Raw genomic sequence first — 24,595 nt, forward strand, 5'->3', positions numbered from 1 at the left:
GTCCTATGTTAAGTATAAAATCCAAGGCTCAAGGTATTACTATGTAAAATAATGTCATTTATAATCATTTATTACCTATAGTAAAGAACGCTGAATTTATGGAGTCTCACACATGCATCTTTCCACCCCCCCACCTCAGACTATCTTCTATCTCAAAAATAGTATAGAAAAGTTCTTGAAATCAAGATCATAAAAGGGGGAGGAAAAACAATGTTCCTAAGAGTCTGGTTCAAGTTCAATAATTAATACATTGTTAATCACAGCTGGTTTATAAATTCCAAATTATTCTGTAACACTACAAACCTTATAAAAACAATCAGTAAACTTCAGTGAGTACATTTTAATTTAAAAACAGCATGTAGAAAATAAAGTATCCTGTAATAGCTAATTTTAAAGAAAATAAGTAATGAAAAAAAAAGTACTTAATCTCTTTTTATACACTTACCTGGCATAAGCATAAAGAACCCTCCTAGAAACTCAAACTAATAACATTGACACATACTTTAAATTATGCTTCAACTTTTTACAAATAAATACAAGGTACGCCATATTGCATAGGTGTGCTTTCTGTCTGTGACACTAATGTGGCACTTGACATGTTTTCACAGTCATAGAAGGGATATCTATTTATGAAACAAGTTCTCGAACTTGCCACAGCATGAGAAATTAGTTTCACTTAAATGTGAGATAGAAAAGCTATGTATTTGTGTAGATGGTAGGTGTACAATTAATGCTTCCTATTCCAAAACGTTGCAGTGTTTGCCACTATTGCTGACAGCCCTCATTATGAAAACAGTTAACTATGGGGTAGTTATAACCAGCCAAATCACAGTGCACATTGTTACTAGCAAACTGAGAAGGAATAGTTTGGTGTAAAAGTTTCACTGGAATTTGGTCAGGCTGTCAACACTACAGTTAGTAGAAACAAGTATCAGAGTAGCAGAAGCCATTTATAGTCTGAAGGAATTCCTATACATATCATAGCTTTTTTGGTTCTACTTTTTTTCTCAGATATCACAAACTGTCAGAGAACAAAGATCTGTACTTGAAGTACAATTTCTGCCCTTAATCATTATTGTAGCTTTTAATTTCCAGCTACAACAGTAAGATTCTCAAAAGGCTGCTGCAGTAAGAGATCTAGAGGGAGTTGGTTTAAAAAGAAAGGTTTTCTGTCCAACGTTGAACTTTTATCAAGTCTTTCATTTATTGCCACAACTGAAAAGGTATACTTCCAATCATCTGTCATGGTTCTATTTTTGCTTTTATAATTTCATCCCATGTTACTTCATTTGAAATTTATAGGCAAAGTCTTACTCTTTTCTGATTGATTTTGACATGCATAAAGAATTTTATGGCTTGGATCCTATGGCTCAAAAAAGTTTGAAGAACACAGCAAGCAGCATCTACTTAGAGAAATCCTAGGGCTGTAAACTATTACAAATGAACTGCACAGGCTGAAGACAGTATGAAAGACCAACAAAAATGAAGTGACAAGACTCAACTGCACGGTCATCTACTTCTACCAGTATGCACTGAAATGCATTTCATAAAGCTCTGTAGATATTAAACCCTTTCACCAGCTAGTCATGGAAATGCTCTCATTAAGGCAGGAAGTATTTAAGAAAGGTAAAGTTACCTTTATTTTTATTCTCTGTACCTGTAAATCACTTATGTAGATTTTGTTACAATTTCAAAATCGGTATCTTGTTAACATGTTTCCTAAATTAAGCCACTAAGTTTTGTTATTCACTATGGAAGACATTCATCAAAAGGCCATTAAATATTTTTTACAATTAAAAAAATGTAGCCTCAATATTAGGAGGAAAAAACCCAAACAAACCCTTTTTTTTTTTTCCTTTTTTTAAAAACTGTTGGGGGGGGGGGATATTAAGGAAAGCAGACAGCAAAAACAGTAAAAAGTAAAACTTAAAACCTTACCAATATGATGTAGAGATTAGACAGAGAGTGGCCATGGTACCACACTCTTCCCCTGGATATCTCTCTCCCCAACTTTGCTGCCCTCAGCATACTTAACCCTGACTCTCTTCCGTCCTTCTTCAGACATGGGCTTGAACACATTTGGATCTTGAACCAAATACTGGTATAAGATCAGGTGTGATTTTTTTTTTTTTTTTCCGGTGCAGCACAGGCCCAGGATAAGGATGAAATGTAGAAGATACAACTTGGGCCCATTCCCTTCCAGTTAAGCTCAGCACAGAGCAGTACTGCAAGTAGAAATGATTAACTGGATTCTTTTTTTTTTTTTCTCCTAGTATTACAGACAGGTATTGCAGCTGGGTTATTAAAACAAAAACCAAACAAAAAGAGGACAACCCAGGTCCACCCCAAGCCCTCAAAGGAGCCACAGCTGTGGTTAACAATGATTCATTTGCATTTTATTTCATCAAGAGAAGAAACAGAAGCTGGCTTTCTCCACACCAACCAATAATTTCTCATTTTAAAGTTTGGGATGTTTTCCATAATGAGCTGAATCAAAAATCTATTTGAAAAATATATATTTATATAAAAAAAAGATTCAGGTTTGCACGTAAAACATCAATCGATAAGTTTCTTTTGTCTTTGATTCCATGTTGCTGGAAAAAGTTTGACAAAGCTTGCATGCTTATTTGTCCTTAGTTGCAAGTATTATAGGCAATTTCATACTTTGCCTAATGAAAGGATAACCCCTTCTTTGACACAATCAGAATTCAACAGTGATTCAGAAGCAACATCCTACCCTTAATACTGTCAGTTTGGAGCCATCAACATGAAAATCCTCGATAAGGTTGAGAAGATGTCACCAGGAATCAGTTAATCCATGTGTCTATGGGTTCCACAATACTATTTTGCTTAAGTTTTGTTTTGTTTTTGCACCATTGATTGATTTTTAAAATCCATGTTTATTTTTTTCCATCCAAAGTGTACTAGGTAATGACAACAACTCTTTGAGACTGTCATTTTGATTCTTTTTTTGTCTTGCAGGATGCTCACACATTTCCCACTTTTTTGCCTCAAACTCATTAAAAGCATTGTTTTGTCATAGATTCATACGCAGGTGCTCTGGCCGTTTGGAGATCATAGGAAAAGCTTGTTTTTTGTATGGCCCGGAGTTCGGCTGTCGGATTGGAAGTGGTGCTGACGCTTCCCCACTCATAGTCACATCCATCTGCTCTATTCCGCTTGTTTCCATTGGGTACTCCACAGGTGTCTGAGGATTTGCCGTGCTGGCTGAAGCACCTCTTCCCCAGAAATCCCCAGGAGAGAATTTGACTGGGCTTTAAGGCAAGGAAGAGCTATCATTCATTTGTCTCAAGGGTCATCTTAACAAATACTTATGTTTATAAAGGGAAGGGCATTTAAAATAAATCACTTTCCCAAACCTCTGCCATTTTCCTCACTGACCAACATTCCAGGAACTCCTGCTATTTTCTTCCCTGAGGCTTTTGTTCTTGCTGTTCTGCCTGTAGCATTTTTCTATCTCCTTTTTCTCATAGCTAACTTTCCCTTTATTCCTAGAAGTTACTTCACCAGGGAGGACAGTCTCTATTTTAGTGGAAGCATCCTTGTTTATCTCTGCTTTGTACTACTATACTTTAAAGCAAATTGTGTGTGTGTATGTACGTGGTAGATACATGTATATACATGGTGAAAGTGCTATTGCTTGTGCTGGTGTGATAGCCCATGTGGGTGGGTGTGCCACAGTTAAAAATATAGCACTTGGCATAACTTGTAGTTACACATTTTTGTGTGTCTTTTTGTTTTGGTTTTTAAGCCAGGGTCTCCCTATAGTCCCAGCTGGCCTGAAACTCACCAGACCAGCCTCAGTCTCACAGAGATCTGCCTGCTTCTGCCTCCTGAATGCTGAGACTAAACATGTGCGCCACCATACCTGGCCCTTTTGTGTGTATTTCTATCTTGGTTTATTTTGACTCCTGCTGAATTCATCAGGAAGGAACAATTTTTGCATTATATTATTATCCATGTGACATGTAATACATACAATAAATGTTGAATGAATGCCTAAAGAGGACATTTGCCATTTGCAAACTATATGACCTATGAGAGGACTAGACTAGTCCTTTGAATATAAGAAGACATTTATATGCTTACATTAAGCAAAATATGACAGCTCTTTATATAACTTGGCATGAATTTCTTAGGCTATATTCTTCTAACTTGAAAAATAACAAGACTGGGAGACAGCTCAGTCAATAAAGTGTTTACCTTTACAAGGACCTGGGTTCAATACTCAGAACTATGTTAAAAAGAAAAAAAGCGGGGCTGGAGAAATCGCTCAGTGGTTAAGAGCACTGGCTGCTCTTGCAGGGGATCCAGGTTTGATTCCCAGCACCCACATGGTGGCTGACAACCATCTGTAACTCTAGTTCCAGGAGATCCAACGCCCTCTTTCTGACCTCCGCCAAGGGCATTCCATGACATGGGTGCACTTACACACATACAGGCAATACACTCATACACACAAAATATTAAAAAGAAAAAGCCAAGTGTGTCCTGGTACATGTGCAAAATTCTGACACTGGGGGTCACGGGGTGGGGAGGTTGGGGAGAGACAAGCAGGTTTCCTGGAAATCCCTGGCCAGCCAGCCCAACCTATTGGGCAAGTTCCAGGCCAGTGAGAGACCCCGATTTAAAAAAAAAAAAATGGTGGAAAGTACCTGAAGAATAATACCTGAGGTTGTCCTCTGGCCTGGGCGGGTAGAGAGGTGTGCGTGCCTGTGTGTGCACACACACAAACACACACACACACACACACACACACACACACACAGAGTAACAGAGTCTGAAATACCTGACTGGTGTTCGTGGGCTACCAATAAATCTTCGAGGTGACCGGATTTTTGGTTCAAAGGAAAACTTTTCTTTCACGCTTTCAAGTACAGATGGAGCCACATATGTAAAACCCTGAAAGACAGTAACAGTGTACTACAGAATGACATTTTGACATACACATCAAGAAAATGGGTTGGTTAGTCTGACACACCAACACACTGATGTACACCTAAAATCACCACTGTACATATTCATTTATCTCCTAATTTCTCTTTATACCTAAGCCTCCTAGGCCAGCTAACAAAATCTTAGCAGTAGGAAAAAAACAAGAACAGGAAGAATGTAGCTTTCCAGTTAAAATATATGTTAACTATAAAGAGAACCACAAAGAAATTATGATTGTTTCTAGCCATACAAACACATATATTTACAAAATCAATTAAGATGAATACTTCCAAAACAGTTTCTCATAATTAAGCCAGAATAGAAATGGAATTCTGACTTAGCATATGTGACCTTTCCTGTTTTACATTTTACATCAGTAATTGTACAGAATTTTTTTTTTTTTCAACACACGGACATGCGCACACACACATATTTTTTTATTTTTAAAGTTTCTTGAGACAGAGTCTCCCTATAGTCCCAGCTGGCCTGGAACTTGCTATGTAAACCGAGCCGGCCTGGATCTCACAGAAATCTGCCTGCCTCTGCCTCCTAAGGGCTGGGATTAAATGTGTGAGCAACAATTTCCAGGTAAGACTTATGTTTAATGTGTATGACTTTTTGCCCACATGTATATATGTACACCACATGCATGCAGTATCTGTGGAAGGCAAAAGAGGACATCGGAAGCCATAGAACTGGAGTTCCACGAACCATGCAGGTAATGGAAATTGAACATGGGTCCTCCACAAGAGCAGTGGTTAAGTACTCTTAACCACTGAGCCATTCAACCCCATTTTAAAAAATATTTTACTTTTAATTATGTGTATGTGTGGCTATGTGCACATGAGTATGTGTGCACATGAGTGCAGGTGCTCAAGGAGACCAATGGTGTTGGATGCCCTGAAGCTGTATTTATAGGCAGATGCTAGTTGTACAACATAAGCACTGGGAACTGAACTTGGGTCCTCTGTGAGAGCTTAACACATGACCCAGTGCCAACATGATGAAAACTGTCCACTGTAATAGGCACAAATGCCATTTCATTAGCTTAAGTTCTGTCCTGTATCTTACTATTAGGCTAACAACTGCCATTTCTTATTGCCAATATTCATTCTTTTAACAATCAGTCCTACAGCCTGTTATTAGCTATGAGTGGGTATCATGCTTTACAAGTAAGACTCAAGAGGCTGAGTGAAGTCCAAAGAGGATGATACACATTTGAATTGCATAAAGTTCATGATTTCAGAGGCCATTTCTCTACATTTTCTCACAGGCTAAAGACGAAGTTGCATCTTACTTTTTAAGAAATATATTTTATTATTTTTATTTTATGTATATGAGTGTATTGCCTGCATGCATGTAAGTGCACCTGTGTCATGTGGTACCTGCAGAAGTCAAAAGAGGGCATCAGATCCCCTGGAAATGGAGTTACAGAAAGTTGTTAGCTGCCATGTGGGTGCTGGGAATCAAACGCAGGACCTCTACAACAGCAGTCGGTGCTCTTTAACTGCTGAGCCATCTCTCCCAGCCCCTTCATGTTACTTTTTAATTTCCTTTAATTCTGTGCTGGGATATTACTATATAAATTTAAACATTTGTTAAAACCTGAGGTTGCTAAAACTGAAATCCACAAGTAAATGGAATCTTAATAGGATTTATTTATTTATTTATTTATTTATTTATTATTTGGCTGTGCTGCGGATTGAATTCCAGGCCACATGCATGCTAAGCATATGCACTCAACTGAGCTATGCCCTAGCTCCTATTTTTAATTTTTAAAGAGCTGGAAATGCAAGACATAAATACTTCTTCAATGAAAACCAATGCATTATTGCAAATGAATCAATCTACTTTGATAACAAACATTCACAATTAACATTACAAATCCCCTACAGAGTTAGGTGCCAATTATTGCTGTTTGGAGAATAAAATAGTTCTATTCCAGCTAGTTGTGACGCTAAGCCAAATACCATTTTATTGAGTCAGTGGCACTCAACCAAACATGAATCACTCCAAAGAACCATACAGTCTCACTTTAATTGATAAAATGGAATGTAAGATTATGAAGATCAATCTGTAGGTACCAGGAGGTTATTAAGGAAACAGCTTAATGGGAAAGTTAGTTTCCCACATGAACTTAAAAGTAAGCAAGCTGAATTTTTTCACTGCAGGGATCATCCTCATACTTCCATCGTCATGGCTACACGGAAATTCACTTACCAGAAAGACCTGGTTGGCACTTTCACTGAGAGTTGAGTCATCTGGGCTGTCAACAGGTGTCTGGCGTGTAAACTTTGAATCAAACTGACTCACATCCTCTTCAGATTGCTTTGTAAGAACAAAACAATTAGAAAATGAACAGGCCAGGCATGGTGGCACCCCTTTAATCCCAGCACTCAGTAGGTAGAGGCAGGCAGGTCTCTGATCTCTGTGAGATGGAGGCCAGCCTGGTCTACATAGCAAGTTCCAAGCCAGCTGGGACTATAGGAAGACACTGTCTCAAAAAATAAAATTATAAATATTCTATTACTCATATCAACAAATGTGTTATGAGCTCTAGATTGCAATAAAATATCAGAATAATCTTAGCTGGTACAAACAACAAAAAAAAATGTAGGTAGATAGTATCAACAGTCAACTTACATCAGTCATTTGTGTTTATGTGTTGCTTGAATTCAAACCCAGGGTAGGAAAATACTCTACCCCTGAGCCAAAGTCTACATCTTCAAATTTTATTTATGAATTAACATAGATTTCTATATATAATTATCATTCCTATTAAAAATATGATTATCAACATCAATTTTCCTCTTCCATAAATTTTCAGTTGTTAGTCTACTGAATAAATCTCTGTTTAGAGATACTTTGCTCAGTCAGCTGGCCACTGCATTGTTTACAGTAAATCTGAAAACTAGTAAGAGTTAAAACAAATCACACTTGTAAGATGATACAGTTAGGGAGTAGGAATACAGTAGCTCAATGGTGAGGCATTTGCCTAGTTATGTACAAATCCTAGTATAAACCCCAGCACTAAAATAGCAATTAAAAATATGATTTATGGGCCCCAGTCACAGAGCCACTGCCAAGGACTCAGCTGCCTCCCCCTCGAGTCCCCTCACTTCCCGATGCTTTGACCTCTCCCACAGCCGCCGCCTTCCACAAGCTGTTTCCACTGAGGGAAAGGAATCGTATTGTATGTCCGCTATCCAGAACCTCCACTCTTTCAACCCCTTTGCTGATGCAAGTAAGGGTGATGACTTGCTTCCTGCTGGCACTGAGGATTATATCCATATAAGAATTCAACAGAGAAACAGCAGGAAGACCCTTACTACTGTCCAAGGGATCACTGATTACGATAAAAAGAAACTAAGAAGAAATTTGCCTGCAATGGTACTGTAATTGAGCATCCAAAATATGGAGACGTAATTCAGCTACAGGGTGACCAGCTCAAGAACGTATGTCAGTTCCTGATAAGAGACTGGACTGGCTAAGGACGATCAGCTGAAGGTTCATGGGTTTTAAGTACTTGTGGCTCTCTGAAGCTTAAGTGAGGACTTCTTTGCAATGAGTAGAATCTCCCTTCTGAACCTTGTCACAAGTTTAAAGACCTTACAGCTTGTATAATGTAACCATTTGGGGTCCACTTTTAGCTTGGATTAATGTAACTCCTTCATGCAATAAACTGAAAAGAGCAAAATTTTTATATATATATATGATTTATGCTGAGCATGGTGGCAAATGTCTCTAATGCTAGCACTTAGGAAGTGGAGGCAAGATCAATGTTATCCTGGGCTACATAGGGAGCTTAAAGTCAGCCTGTGCTACATGAAATCCTGTCTCAAAACAAAACAAAGCAAAAGCAAAATCAAAACAGAACAAAACAAAACAAAAATTACTAAGATGAGATAAGGAGTGGTGGAACATTCCTGAAATTCCAGCACTCAGAATGCAGAGACAAGAGGATCACTATAGTTAGTATGAATGTAAAGCCTGCATGTGTGTCATGCAATGCCTGTGGAGGTGAGAAGAGGTGTCAGATCCACTGGAACTGGAGTTACGGATGGTTGTTAGCTGCCATGTGGATGCTAGGAATCGAACCGAGGTCTTCTGCAACTTAAGCACTGAGCCATCTCTCCAGCTCCTGGATTTGATCATTCTTTAGGGCAGGGACCTGCCATGTGCTGACCCCTATGCTGTAGGTACTAGTAGTAGGCCTTCCTGCAAGTTCTGCCATCCAAAATATTTCTAGATATTGGTCCCTGGTTAAGAACTAGTGACTTATAGACATTCATCAGTGATTACTAAAAGCACTAAGAAAAATGAAACTACACATTAGCCTCCTTGCCAAAGCATATAGTATCAAGAGTTTCATCTGTATCAGATCAAGCAGGGTGAGTGCCAGATTTTAGAAACAAAGGAAACAGATGAACACAGGCAATGACAGACACCATGGGTCAAAATTAAAATGTGAGGAATTCTATAGGACAGATGGGCCAGTTTCTTCAATGAAGCCTCAGGAGAAGATATGAGAGGATAAAAAGCAAGAACTATACTGCATATACACCGTGAATTCTTATTGAAAGTAAAGGAACAAGCAAAAGAAACAACTGAGGAAATGATCAAACTAGGTGTGATGATGGCATATATGCTTACGTTGTTTATGTTTAAAAAAGATAATTTGGTCATTTCTGAAGCTGGGCAGTAGGTATATGAGTTAATTATCTTCCTTACAATTGTGTATGTTGACATTTTAAAGCAGTGCTCCAAATAATCATCATCCTTGTTATCCTCCTCCTTCAACCTACATCCCAAGAAATGGAAAAAGAAAGTATTTTTCCTCAGGTGGATACAAAAACTAAACACTAACTTATTTAACCATAAATATTTTGATGGACTGAATTGTGTTCCCCCACCCTCACAATACTATGGTGACATTCTAACCCCCAGTTCCTAAGTGTGTGTTTGACTTGAAAAGGGTTATTGCAGATGTCATTAATAATGTCCTACCAGTGGTTTCTCTATTCTAAAAAATTACGAGCACTAATAGGGTCCAGAGGTAGAGCCTTGCCTGGAAAGCGCGAAGCCCTAGGTTCAATCTCCAGTACTGGAAAAAAAAGTTACCAGTCTCTCAAATTATAGGCTCTCATATATACATACCAGTAGCGGTTTAAAGGGGGGCTCCACCTTCCGAGCCAGGAGTTCTTCCCAGTTAATGTGTCTGAAAAATGGATGAGCCTAGAAAGAAAGTAGAAAAAGTCAAGGGAAATAGAAGACCTCAACAAACCTTACCTTCTGAAGTTAGCAATCACAAAATAAGCTAGACACTAGAATCCACACATAACCCTTACAAAGAAGCAAAATTCAAATTATCTCCCCCAAACATCAAGCATCTGAATCCCTACTTGGACTTCTCCAGCATCCCCAGGACCAGCTCCAAGTCGAGAAGCAGCATTTCTCTTCAGCAGCTTTAGGGAGGACAAAAGCACAGATGAAATCCTTAGTCAAAAGTGTTTTGTTTTTTTCCCTTTATAGAACACAAGAAAAATCTTTAAATTTGCACTTTGCTTTCAAAAACTACAAGTTTCTGTTCACTCTGGATGACCCTCTAATCAAAACAGATGCTAAATTATTGGATGATCCTCTAATCAAAATAGATGCTAAATTCTTGGATGGGGTCGGGGGGGGCGCTCAAGAGGCCCTACCCCTAGCGGAGAGGGAGAGTCAATTTTCTTGGGGCATGATCACTGGTATCTTGTCCATGTTCCAGTGGATGGCCCCACGCCCATATATATACAGGCAGCACTAACTGGACTGAGTGGGTTATTAAAAAAAAAAAAAAAAAGAGGACTTGACAGTGGGAGGGGACGGGGCTGGGGGTGGAGGGAACTGAAGCAGGAGAGTAGAGGATGGATATGATCAAAAAGCCAAAGAATAAAAAATATTATATACAGGCGCTAAATTCTGTCTCATTAACCCTACCTTTTTAAGCAGATCTCTAGCTTCTTGTGTGAGGTAGGGAGGCAAATTAAGTTTACATTTGAGGATTTTGTCAATTGTTTTCTTTCTGTTCTCCCCGGTGAATGGAGGCTAGGATAGAAAAGAGTAAAACAAATTAGCATATTAAAACACAGTTTAAGTAACAATATTATCTGTTTCCTGAATTGCAATGAGATCAGAAATGTATGCTGTGAAATGATTAACTACTAAAGACTTATAATTTTTAAGCAATGATATTAGAAGTAGCAATGTACTGGTTCAATTAATTTGCTGTGTGACTGATCAGTGATGCCATCTGATTTTATGCTTGAATTTTTCCCTCTGTATTTCATTAGAGTACCATGACATAGGTCATTTAAATAAAAATATTTTTTTAAAAGTATGGAATCCCATGAAATCATAAGGTACCAATAATGTTAAACTGCTGATAACAAATCTTTAAGCTTTGAAAATAACTCCACTGGGAACATTTTCAAAGAGCACAGGGAAGTTCTCTTACTATAATGACTTAATAACTATTCAGCACAGGCCATAATACATGCAGCTTTTAACGTGCACCTACTGCTCCAGTCAGCATGTCATACATTAATGCTCCCAAACTCCACCAATCCACAGCGCGATTGTGGCCACTTCTCATCAAGATTTCAGGGGCCCTACAATGAGGAAAAAAATAAACCTAAAAATTTACTCACTTGTGTAGCATCTGAATTAGAATTATTGATATACAAAGTCAATGATTCTACAGAAAACTAAGATACTATTACTTAAGCCAGATGAAAGTTAGGTATTACCCCCAGACCAGTTATATTTCTTTTAACATGCAGCTCACATGTATTCTATTGTTCCACAAAATGTGTGTGTGACTGTTCCATCATGAATAGATTCTTTGCATAGTCCAAAGTCTGTTAATTTCACGTGACCTACAATGAAAGATTGCAGCATGATTATTCTGAGAATTTTAAGTATATGCAGTGTTTGAACATAGCACACAACTGTTCTTCCATTCAGCTTTTCTTTTCTAAAACTTTTCTTGAAGATGTCAAGAACTGGGTGCTAAGATAAGGTAGTAACTATTTAAAGACAGGGCAGTGCCAATAACAATCAATATGGCAAAGATAAAACAGGGGGAAAAAAAATGAAACAGTTTGTCTAAGGCTCTGGCTTTACCTATACACAGAACCTTGTTCCATCCTGAGAAAGTCTCTTCAAAAGTCTGGTTTAAGTAATATACACCCATAATAAACATTCTGCATTTAAACAAAAATTGTGGCATGCTTCAACTATATTGTTTTTCCACAGTGAACTACTTAAGAGTTCTTACAATAAAGCTGGGCGTGGTGGCGCACACCTTTAATACCAACACTCAGGAGGCAGAGACAGGCGGATCTCTGTGAGTTCGAGGCCAGCCTGGTCTCCAAAGTGAATCCAGGCTAGCTGGGGCTACAGGGAGACCCTGTCTCAAAAAAAAAAAAAATTAGAGTTCTTACAATAGTCTCAGAAAGTCACTATAACAAATTAGCTTACTATGCCAAATGCTATCAGCAGAAATTAAATTGCTTACTGCCAAAAGCAATGCCCACAGTATCTGCCCAGTATCTACCAGTTAAGGGCAAGAAAAGAAACTGGCACAGGATAATCATTTCTATTCCAAAAGGTAGAATTCTACCTTACACAAAGATAATTTCAGTAACTTTAGTATTTCTGAACTGTCATTTAATCAGTGGCTCAACACCACCAAGGGCCATATTATCATCACAGGTTCATCTCAGAGAAATGAGTATCTACTGTATTTTTTTTTTTTTTTTTTTTGAAGCAGGGTCTCCCTGTAGCTCCAGCTGTCCTGGAACTCACTATGTAAACCAGGCTGGCCTTGAACTCACAGAGATCCGCCTGCCTCTGCCTCCCAAGTGCTGGGATTACAGGCATGTGCCATCATACCTGGCTTCTACTGTATTTTAATACAGAAGAAACAGAGCCTTTATCTATGCTCCCTCCCTTACTTTTAAAAAAATACTTTTTCTTTTTTAAAAAATTATTTTTATTTTATGTGTATTAGTGTATTGCCTGCATGTAGTTAAGTGCACCTGTGTCATGCAATGCCCACGGAGGACAGAAGAGGCCACCAGATCCCCTGGAACTGGAGTTACAGACAGTTGTTAGTTGCCATGTGGGTGCTGGGATTCAAACCTGGGTCTTCTGCAAGAACAACCGGTATTCTTAACCGCTGAGTCATCTCTCCAGCCCGATTCTTATTTTATGTGTATGAATGTATTGCCTGCATGTGTGTAAGTGCACCCATGTCCTGCAATGCCTACAGAGGTCAGAGAGGGCGTCGGATCTCCTGGAACTGGAGTTAGGATGGTTATCAGGCACCATGTGGGTGCTGGGAATCAAAGCTGGGTCCTCTGCAAGATAAGTCAGTGCTCTTAACTGCTGAGCCAACTCTGCAGCCCCCTTCTCTAACTTTTTAAGACAAGGTCTGGGTAGGTAGCTCACCTGGCCTCGAACTCACTTATATAGACCAGACTACCCTTAAACCTGATTCTCCTGCTTTAGACTCTCCAGTGCTATAACTATAGGCATGTACCACTATACCTGGCTGTAGCTTCCATTTCTCATAGAAACAAATGGTACACTCAAACTTATGGATCAAAGAAGTTGTTTTACTATTCCATCATTCTCCTGGTTATTTGCCTTAGAACTGAGAATCAGAAAGGTTGGGACCATAGCTCAGTGGTAGCATGTACAAAGAACTGGATTCAATTCCCAGCACAGAAAAACAACTTTAAAGGAATACCTAAACAACAATAAAGAATTCAGAATCAGAATCCAGTTTCGGGATGGGAGTCAGAGGAATAAAGACTTGGTTCCCATGATACGGACTTTGTAAATTTTATCATTTCTCCTTTTTAAAAAGCACCATTTGGAACATTTATATAGATCCCACCATTTTCTGTCCAAGAATGTGAAATGGTTAACTACTTCATGAATCATTCTATAGAGAGCTACGGATGGGCAGCTGCTACCTAGCCTTAGATGCCTCGTCTGCTACTTTGCTCCTTGAAATATGAGTGTAAACTACCCAGTCCAGATTACAGCAGCAGAAATTGAACTGTATATAATAGCATGCAGTTGCAGTCAAGGCTCATTTTGCTATACACATAGCTGTACAGAATATTAGCCACTCTGATTAACCTATCCTTACTAAATATTTTATTTCTGAGGCTCTATCACATACTTTGGTTCAATTTTAGTCTTCCTCCAAAATTAGTTAAAATTAATCGTAAAAAGTTTTGCTTTCTCAGCATAGTGGTGCATCCCTTTAATCCCACACTCAGGAGGTAAGGGGAAGGTGGATCTCTGTTGAGTTCCAGATCAGCCTGATCTTCATAGCAAGCTCCAGGCTAGTCAGGGCTACATGGCAAGACATTAGTTTCCAAAAAAAAAAAAAAAATTCTTTTGCTTTTAGCTGGAAAATGGTGGTGCTACCAGCCTGGGCTATATAGGAAAACTTTGTTTCAGAAAACAAAAACCAAAGTTTTGCTTCTACTATTTATGCTTTTTTATCATTAAAATTCAGAATAGGGCCAAGCATGGTGGTACATGCCCTAATCCCAGCACTCAAGAGGCAGGTGGATGTCTGTGAGATGGAGGCCACCCTGGTCTACATAGCAGATTCTAGGCTATCCTAGTAGAATAAAAAAAACAAAATGTAAAAATTGATGTTTGAACCAAATTTGGGGTCATGACATTTTATATAAATATTATTTTTAAGTTATAAAGAGTAGCTAGTATCTTCAACTCTGTTTAAGCTCAATTATAAACAGTTAAACACTTAAAAAACCAACAAGTATTAAGATGCTATATATTCTGGAGGAGGAAATATAGAATAGAGAAAATACAGGAGCCTTGAACATAAATGGCCATGTTCTGTGTGGAAGGATTTTAAGGTGATTATTACTACAGAATTGTTCATGATGTATCTGCACCTTGGTGATTAAGCATGATGTTCTCCGGCTTCAGGTCTCTGTAGATGATCCCCTTTTGATGTAAATGCCCCAAAGCCATGGAGATTTCAGCCAAGTAAAAACTGGAAACAAAAGTGATTTAATAAAATTTTAAAAAGTAATCTACCTCAAAGCAGTTATATATGGAACAAAATTCCTTGAAAGAAACAAACATGCACCAAAGACCAAATTAGTGGGGGTAGAGGAGCGTACTGGGAAAAAGAGATGACAAAGGATGCTGCCAAAGGCATGGGGACAACATGTGCCACTCATTTCAGTCAAACTATACCAGGTTTATTTTTCCATTAGAACATACTGCTAAAATTGCAAAGATGTCCAGTATATGCTAACTACTAATGATTAGGTTCTGCTGTCTGGGTAAGAATTAGGCCACCAGTCATTTAGATCAAAGTAAATTTCTCCCACCCTCCCTCAACTTTAAAATCCCGTAAGAAAGAGGAACTTGGTTATTCTCAGAGATCAGGTCTTGATCTTTATAACCTGACTACAAGAAGCCCAATTATCCCTTACCTAGTACAGTTACGCATTTATAGACAGCAATGCCCACAGTATCTGCCCTCCCTCTTGCCAGCCAGCCCACAACTATAAACTGTGTGACACTCAAATTTATCTACCTCAAAAGAATAAAGGGCTGAACCAACCCTGTCTGGATTCGAAAAGCACAAAGCACTGCAATACTGGCTGTATAACAAGGTTGCAATCCTGCAGATTACTCCAGGATGGAGAGGGTGTGTCCTAGAGAACTGAGGCAGTTTCACAGCCAGCAGGACCACAGCCTCCAACATGGCTCAGAGAGCCTCCTCCAAAAAAGGGCACTTCATCCCTAATGTTCTTAAATGCAGCTTCTGTGTTAGAAAAGGCCTGAAATTAAACAATGGAATGCAGTTTGGTAATTAAGATAGAAAAAAACATTTACGTGTTTTCTATTTAACATGTAGGCAAAAGTGATTTTTTTGTTACCCAATATGGTCACTTCACAAAAGACTATGTATATATTTTTAATTTGAAGCAGATGCCATCTTACGAATAGGAGGGTAGATCCCACCCTGGCTATGTAATCCACAGATGTGTGTTCAGCCTTACCATCTCCCTAACACTGCACCTTAGGAACTGGAAGGTCTAAAAAAACAAAGAGGAGATGCTTTCCAAAACTTTCCATTGCTCCACATACAAATTTCACTGGAAAACCACACTCACCCACAATCAAGGCAGGCAGCTTACCAATTCAAGGAAACTCTGCTGTGAAGAGCGGTCCACCCAAGGCCTGGGGGCAAAGGAATGAGGTGACCTCCAATAGCATAGCGGCCCAGTCCGGAAGTTACCTTTCCCCTTGAAGTTCTGAGTGAGTGACTGGCTACAGATCAATTTACTGAATCATGTGGCTGCCCACAATGAGAATGCAGTTTCGCTTTTAATTATATGAATCATTATCTGAATCCATGCAACCACAAAAATTACTTACCAAGCCGTGTCTTCCATAAATATTCCCTCTCTTTCTAACTGCATAAATAGTTCTCCTCCTGTAAAAGACATTAGAAATAAAATCATTTTTATTTCCCACCCACTTCTATTGAGTTTATACGTTCATTCTACCTATAAGCAAAGATAGGCTCCTTAAAAATAAAAAATAAATCCTAGAAACTGAGGCTTTAAAGTCTCAGGATGCTACTTTGGACAGCATTCTTATTCTGTGAAACATCTAAGCTTCAAGACTAAAATTGGCTTGGAATTATAGATTTCACATCTGTAAACATATATATATATATATATGTATGTATGTCAGAACCAATGTCAAAAAAAGAATCTTAATTAAAGTCTTTCTAACACTTTCCCTGTATGTAAAAAGCTAGCATATAATTAAGTCACCCTAATTTTAGTGAATGCAGCTATTCCCTATTTTCAAACCTTAAATAAATTCAATGAACCTAACAATGGTACAATTTAAATATCAAAGTAAATACTAATAAAAGGTTATACTCACTTAAGTAATCTTAAAATTCAGGAACCCACAACAATGTAAATACATGAATAGATAAATAAATGAAAAAATAAACGGGGGAGAAAGGAAAGCTCTTTATTGCAGCAGAATGCCAAGTATAATAATAAATGAAGACGACATGATGGAATAAGAAAAATCACTTGGCACAACACCATAGTTAACAGTTATGGTTAAGAATCAATGGATGCCAAAACTAGATCTGAGAGCTTGATGAGATGAGATACTTAAGGGATCCCAGAGTATCTCCTCAAAAGATATTTATTAATTGCAAAGGGGGAAAACATGGCAGACACTACCTTACATGTGACCAAAATGAACATAACCAGCAGTAGGCAAAGACCCAAGTATCATGTACCTCCTGCTCTGAAACACTAAGAAGGAACATAATGCCACTTGAACAGTCGTGTCAAAAATGCATAACCTGAATCCAATCCTAAAGAAATATCAGATAAACACAAATTGATGGCATTTTACAGAAACTGGGCTGTACCCTAAGGCCGGGCATGGTGGCGCACGCCTTTAGTCTGAGCACTTGGGAGGCAGAGGCAGGCGGATCTTTGTGAGTTCGAGGCCAGCCTGGTAGTGAGTTCCAGGCCAGCTGGGGAGACAAGGAGACCCTGTCTCAAAAAGACAAAAAAAAAAAAAAGTCAACATAATGACAAAGAAGACAGAGAACTGTTTCACATTAAAGAAAACTAAGAGATAGTATAGTAATGTCAATTCCCTAATTTTTTTTTAACTTTAATATAGTTACATAAGATATTGTCCATAAGTTTAGAAAGTAAATGCTCAAGTTTTAGGAGTAAAAGGAAACAGTGTCTTATAACACTCTTGAACCAGTAATAAATGTATGGGTATATTTATGTATATATACATGTACACATGCATAAACAGAGAAAGAAAACAGATGTAGTGAAATGACATTTGGAGAATCTAGGTAAGGCAGTATATGGGAGCTCTGTACCAAATTTTTTATGTGAATCTGAAATTGTATCAAAAAGTTCTAAGAGGGGCTGGAGAGATAGCTCAGTAGTTAAGAGCACTGGCTGCTCTTGCAGAGGACCTAGGTTCGATTCCTGGCACCCACATGGTGGCTAACAGCCCCAGTTCCAAGGGATCTGACGCCCTCTTCCGGCTTCCATGGGCATTACATAACACAGGTGCACTTAATATGCATGCCAACAATACACTCATCAACATAAAGTAAAAAAAAATTTCTTTTTAGAAATCATAAGAAAAAAATAGCCCTAATAGCGGGACATGGTGGCTCATGCTGTTAATCCCAGCACTGGGGAGGCAGAGGCAGCCGGATCTCTGTGAGATGGAGGCTAGGCCAGTCTATGTAGGGAGTTCTAGGCCAGGTTAGTTGAGGCTATATGGAGACCCTGTCACAAAAACTCAAAAAAAGGAGCTTTAATTAAAAAAAGAACTAATTTCTTAAGCCTTCTAGTCCATGTTATGAGCTACAACATCATCTGCTTCTTGGGAATCCCAGGTGTGTTTGCTGGAGATGGGTGCCTGTGATTTAGAAAGGATATGGGGGACCATGTGTGGTGGCACACACCTGTAATCCCAGCACTTAAGAGGCTGAGGCAGGAGTAATGGAAGGCCCACCTAAGCTACAAAGTGAGTTCCAGGCCAGCTTGGGTTATAGAATGAGACCTGCCTCAAAAAAAATGAAAGAAAGAAAGCGAGGTGTGGTGGCACACGCCTTTAATCCCAGCACTAGAAAGGCAGAGGCAGGTGAATCTCTGTGAGCTGAGGCCAGCCTGATCTACATAGGGAGTTCTAGGCCAGCTGGGAATGCAGGGAGACCCTGTCTCAAAAAGACCAAAAAAGGAAAAAGGTGACCTAGGGAGCATTAACTTGCTGGCAGGTGGCAGGCCCTTAGAAATGTGGTTGAAAGATATAATTCCAAAAATATCCAGTTACCTTAATATTGTTTTCCCATTTCAGTTTAGAAAGGAATATTTTAATGGCATATTTGAATTATATTGCTCTATCCCAGCTTATTACTGTTAAATAATTGATTACAAAGAGAATAAGATATAATTTTACAGACAAGAAAATACCTTGAAAGTTTCTTTCATATCTCCTTACTTCAATGTATTCATCAACTTTAAGACCTGATCACAATGGAAAAATCATTTTTTCACTGGAAAATATTTCAACCAGGTTTCTGGAGCAAATGTAAATAATTACACAAACTATGTACTGACCACTGAGATACTCAAGGATGAGGTAGAGTTTTCCACCGGTCTGAAAGGCATAAATTAAGTCCACAATGAAGGGATGCTTTACTTCCTCCAGAATACTCCGCTCTGCCTTTGTATGAGCTGTGTCTTTAGCATTTCTTACTATCATTGCCTAAAGGGAAAGAGATGATCTATAAGAACAAAGCAGTGAGCATTTTCATCCTAAAATAGCTGGAAAAATCTATTTTGTGCTTTTCTGGCTAATACTGAATAGTTCCTCCTAGAACTGAAAAGGGAGTAAGGAAAGTACTCAGTGCTTATAAATATCTAAGCTCTTTGGGGTTTTTATAATAAACGCGTAAATGAAAACCTAAATATATTCTTCTAAGAATCTGATTCTAAGAAACATTAAGTTTATGCACATATTCACTAACAATTGAGTGTTTAATATGCTCCAGGCTTTATGCCAAGACAGTAGACCTAACATAAGGAATCAGGGGAAAAAAATAAGTCAAAAGAGGCAAGCACAGAGCTCTATGGCTAAGCAGGGGAATTATACTCAACCTGGCAAGAAGCCTTCCTGGAAGTGATGATACAAACTGTTAAGGTTAAATGTGAATGGTAAAAAAAGGCATTCCAATGGAAAAGTGATCTTTCAGGACAGGCTGTGTCTGGAGATCCAAAAGGAAATTGGTGCTGACAAGTAGTTAGAGATTAAGAGGCCAGGAAGTAGTGCAGCTAGGCAAAGGCACTGATATCTCAGAGACAAAGAAGATATAGTGACATAAGCGTAATGAAGAACCTTCAACTTTAAGAAAAACAATGCTAGTGAAACTGTGGAGTTCTAGGGAAGAAATGAGACTAGGTAGAAGGCTAGTAAGAGGAAACAAAGGAAAGTGAGCTGGAACTAAGAAAATGAAGGTAGGAAATAGAAAATAAGAAAGGCCCAGGTTTGTCATTGTTGGTTGCATACTCCAGTAATTCTAGCACTTAGGAGATAAAGGCAGGAGGAGCTAGAGTTCAGGGCTAGTCATTGATATTATCAAGTTTAAGACCAGCCTGAATTACATAAGATACTATCTAAAAAAAAAGTTTTACGGAAATTATGTGCTGTTTTGGACATACTCAGCCTAAATTCTAAGAAATTATCCTATGCTAAATCCCTAGTAATATGGGGAAGCAAAAACAGAAGATTATTAGTCGCAACACTATCTACAAACATGGAAACACTAGAAACATGGTAAATGCCCACAAACAGGATATTGGCTAAAGCCTATGGAATCTACACAACATGTGGTAGTGAGGGGGGGAGCCATAAAAAAGAATAAGTAACATTTCTATGAAGGTCAGGTGCAAAAGAACATAGAAATTTCAGCGTATTTACAGCACATATAGTACACACTAAGTTTTGTGAAAGAGAAGAAATGAGTATATACCTAAGGTAGGCATAGTGGCACAGGCCCATAATCCCAGCACTTAGAAGGCTTAGGCAGGAGGACCAGAAGTTTGAGGTCAGCCTAAGCTGGGCTAGAGTGAGCTCAAGGCCAGTCAGAACAATAATAAGACTGTCTCAAAAAAAAAAAAAAAAACAAAAAAACAAAGAAACCTGCATGTATCTGTTTGTCTGTGTAAAAATAAACAATTAAGAGGGCTGGAGAGATGGCTCACCAGTTAAGACCACTGACTGCTCTTGCGGAGGACCCGGGTTCAATTCCCAGCACCCACATAGTGGCTATGAACTGTCCTTAACTCCAGTTCCAGGGGAATCCGAAGCCCTCTTCTGACCTCCAAGGCATTGCACGACTCACATACACGCAGGCAATATACTCATACACATAAAATAAAATTAATAAATAAAATATTTAAAAATAAATAAGCCAGGCGTGGTGGCACACACTTGTAATCCCAACACTTGAGAGACAGAGGCAGGCAGATCTTTGTGAGTTCGAGGCCAACCTGGTCTACGTAGCGAGTTCCAGGCCAGCTGGGGCTACAGGGAGACCCTGTCTCAAAAAGACCAAAAAAAATTTTTTTTGATTTCTGAATCATGTTAATGTTTTCACACATTCTAATAAAATGTAATCAAATATGGACGTATAAAATAAAACTAGGCACAACAGGTATATGGCATACATGATGGCATACACCTTTAATCCCGAAATTGTGGAGGCAGAGGCAGAGGAAGAGGCAGAAGCAAGTGTATCTTGTTGAATTAGAGACCAGCCTAGCGAAGAGAGTAGGCCAGCCAGGGCTATACAGTGAGATGCTATCTCAAAAATAAAAAAAATAGCCCGGCATGGTGACACACACCTTTAATCCCAGCACTTGGGAGGCAGAGGCTAAGGGATATCTGTGAGTTCGAGTCCAGCTTGGTCTATATAAGGAGTACCAGGCCAGCTGGACTACAAGAAGATCCTGTTTCAAAAAGACCAAAAAAACAAAAATAAAAAAATAAAAATTAAGGCCAGGTGTGGTAGCACACACCTTTAATCCCAGCACTTGGGAAACAGAGGCAGGCGGATCTCTGGGAGTTCAAGGCCAGCCTGGTCTACATAGTGAGTTGGGGCTACAGGGAGACCCTGTCTCAAAAAGACCAAAAATAAATTAAAATTAAATAATAAAATAAAAAATGGGAGTGGCAGAGGGAAGGGGTTGGAAAGGTGGCTTAACAACTAAGCACAGGCTGTTCAGTTCCCAGCACCAACATGACAGCTAACAACCAGCTATAACTCCAGTTTCAGGGACTCCAACACATTCTTCTGATCTCCATGGGCATTGTACACTCAAAATGCACTTACATACATACAGGCAAAACATTCATACACATAAAGCAAAAATTAAATTTTAAGAGAAATATTACATATAATTTTATTACAGGAACAGAAAGAAAAATACTAAGTAACTTTAAGCTATACAATCTTGGACTGAGGATGTAGCTCAGTTGGTAGTTGGTAGAATGCTTTGTCTAATATGCTTGAAGTCCTGGCTTCCATCACTAATACCATATAAGCCCCGTGTGGTGGCACAAACCTGTAATCCCAGTACTCAAGAGGCTGAAGCAGGAGGACTGACATTAGTTTGAGGCCAATCTGGGCTACACAGCAGGTCCATGCAAGCCTAAGCTACAAGTGTGATAGCTTATCTCAAAAACAAGGGGGACCTGGAGAGACAGCTTAGCAGGTAAGAGCACCTGCTCTCACAGAAGACCTGGGTTTGGTTCAAAGCACCCACAGTTGTCTTTAACTCCAGTTCCAAGAGATCTGACACTTTTTTCTGGTGTCCTCCTCAGACACTGCACACACTAGGTACACTTATATAATGTGTAGACAAAACACACACATAAAATAAAAATAAACAAACTTTTTAAGAAGAGCTTTCTGGGCATGATGGCACAACCCTTTAATCCCAGCACTCGGGAAGCAGACAGGCAAAAGTCTATGAGATCGAGGCCAGCCTGGTCTACACACCAAGTTCCAGGCCAGCTGTGGCTACAGGGAGACCCTGTCTCCCCAGAAAACAAAAAATAAGCAATATTTAAGAACCAAAATGAGGACTGGAGAGATGGCTCAGCGGTTAAGAGCACTGACTGTTCTTGCAGAGGACCCAGGTTTGATTCCCAGCACCCATATGGCAGCTACGAACCATCCTTAACTCCAGTTCTAGGGGAATCCAAAGCCCTCTTCTGACCTCCATGGCATTGCATGGACATGGGGGCACTCACATACATGCAGGCAATACACTCGTACACATAAAATTAAAATAATAAATAAAATATTTTTTTTAAAAAAAAAAGAACCAAAATGAGAGGTTGGAGAGATGGCACAGTGGTTTACAAGCACTGGGCTGCTCTTACAGAGAATCTGGGTTCAATTCCCAGCACCCACATATTGGCTAACAACTACTTGTAAATCTAGTTCCAGAAGATCCAACACTGTCTTTTGACCTCTGTGAATATTGCACACACAGGTGTACTTACATACATGAATACAAAATACTCATACACACAAAATAAAAATAAACTAAAAAAAATTTTTTAGAACCAAAATGAATGGAAACTAACTCCACACTGATTTTTTTTTTAGGGGACGTTTTGAGATAGGGTCTCACTTTGGAGCCCAGACTGGCCTCAAACTAGCAGCAATCCTCTTGCCTTAGCTTCCTGAGTGTTAAATTATAGGCATGAACTCAGCTCATACTGATTCTTTACTTCTTGAAAAAAGATCCTCCTTTATTGCCCATACAGGTCTTGAATTCATAAGCTCAAGTGATCTTTCTGCCTCAGTCTCCCCATTAACCCCATGGAACTAATGTTGTGACCACTGCCCCTGGTATCAATTCTTTTTTCTTTTTCTAAACTTTTTTTCTTTCTTTTTTTTTTTTGGTCTCATGTATCCCAGGATGGCCTCAAACCTTAAACTTCTGATCCTCTTGCCTCCCAAGAGCTGGGATTACAGCCATGGATGTGCTACCATGCAATGTTTCATGTAATGTTATGGATCACTGCACTGTTCTTGTAACTCTTTGGAAAATATGAAAAAACTCAACCATGTACTATATCGTTTTTTTAAGTATTTTTATTTTATGTATAAGAATGTTTAAACAAACAAACAAAGTGCACCATGTGTTTACCTGGTGCCTACAGAAGCCAGAAGAGGGTGTTGGATCCCTGGAACTGGCGTTAAGGACAGGTGTTCAGCCACCATGTGGGTGCTGGGAACCAAACCTGGGCCCTCTGCAAGAGCAGTAAGTGCTCTTAACCACTGAGCCTTCTCTCCAACCCAAATAAATATACTTGAACTGCTCAAGAGGTTTGAGGGTTTTTTTTTTTTTTTTTTTGGAGACAGGGCTTTTACAACATAGCCCTAGCTGGCTTGAGCTCAACGAGATCCTATTGCCTCTGTCTATTCACTTTTGGGATTAAAGGCGTGAGCTGCCATGTTCTCTGGGCTTAAACTTTTTAAATTAGCCCTTGGGCAGAAGTCTGAGAAGACAAGGGAATCAAAGATTGGATGAAAAAAAGAAACCAAAGTACTCATCACAGAACTGTGGAAATGAACAGCAAGCCCCAATCTTAATCAAAGAATTGTTGGCAGCTGATTACTGCTGGGTGAGGAAGAGCTGATCTTCTTGAAGGGAGAAACTCTAGATAGGCTGACTAAACCCTAGTGGATGAACTTGCACTGAGAGACATCTCGGGACAGTAACTTTACATAATAGGCCTTAATATAAATGACACAATGTATGAACTCCAGCAGGGGAGCTGTGAGAGGGTGCCAAAGGGGAAGGGGGAGGGGGTATAAAGATGACTTTATGTATGAAATACACACAAATTCAATAAAAAATTTAATAAAAAAAAAGAAAAATAGACTCACAGCAGTCAAGAGAGCAGCTCAAAAAGCTGTGGTAAATAGCTTCAATGC

At 39.0% G+C, this 24,595-nt stretch overlaps 1 protein-coding gene and 1 pseudogene across 3 annotated transcripts in view; one reads left to right on the top strand and one right to left on the bottom strand.

Moving 5' to 3' along the window:
• Positions 1–1,182: 1,182 nt before the first annotated feature.
• Rps6kb1 (ribosomal protein S6 kinase B1) overlaps positions 1,183–24,595 on the bottom strand; it is a 44,706-nt gene continuing 21,293 nt past the window's right edge. Inside the window, exons 5-16 of one of the 3 annotated variants that reach the window (XM_029568087.1) lie at positions 19,200–19,347; positions 19,053–19,106; positions 16,444–16,501; positions 14,943–15,043; positions 11,783–11,873; positions 11,516–11,606; positions 10,936–11,043; positions 10,359–10,421; positions 10,114–10,191; positions 7,177–7,284; positions 4,811–4,923; positions 1,183–3,275 (exon numbers count right to left, since the gene is read on the bottom strand). In XM_029568087.1, coding sequence (XP_029423947.1) covers positions 3,038–3,275; positions 4,811–4,923; positions 7,177–7,284; positions 10,114–10,191; positions 10,359–10,421; positions 10,936–11,043; positions 11,516–11,606; positions 11,783–11,873; positions 14,943–15,043; positions 16,444–16,501; positions 19,053–19,106; positions 19,200–19,347 — 1,251 coding nt within the window. In that variant the 3' untranslated portion in view covers positions 1,183–3,037. Of the gene's footprint in view, positions 3,276–4,810; positions 4,924–7,176; positions 7,285–10,113; positions 10,192–10,358; positions 10,422–10,935; positions 11,044–11,515; positions 11,607–11,782; positions 11,874–14,942; positions 15,044–15,620; positions 15,843–16,443; positions 16,502–19,052; positions 19,107–19,199; positions 19,348–24,595 lie in introns of those variants that run through there. The other 2 variants (XM_008842659.3, XM_029568088.1) reach the window with 2 other exon arrangements.
• Positions 5,490–8,885, top strand: LOC103741759 (annotated as a pseudogene).

This window comes from Nannospalax galili, unplaced genomic scaffold, assembly GCF_000622305.1.
Source record: "Nannospalax galili isolate Female #2095 unplaced genomic scaffold, S.galili_v1.0 scaffold879, whole genome shotgun sequence".
NCBI classification, from domain to species: Eukaryota; Metazoa; Chordata; class Mammalia; order Rodentia; family Spalacidae; genus Nannospalax; species Nannospalax galili.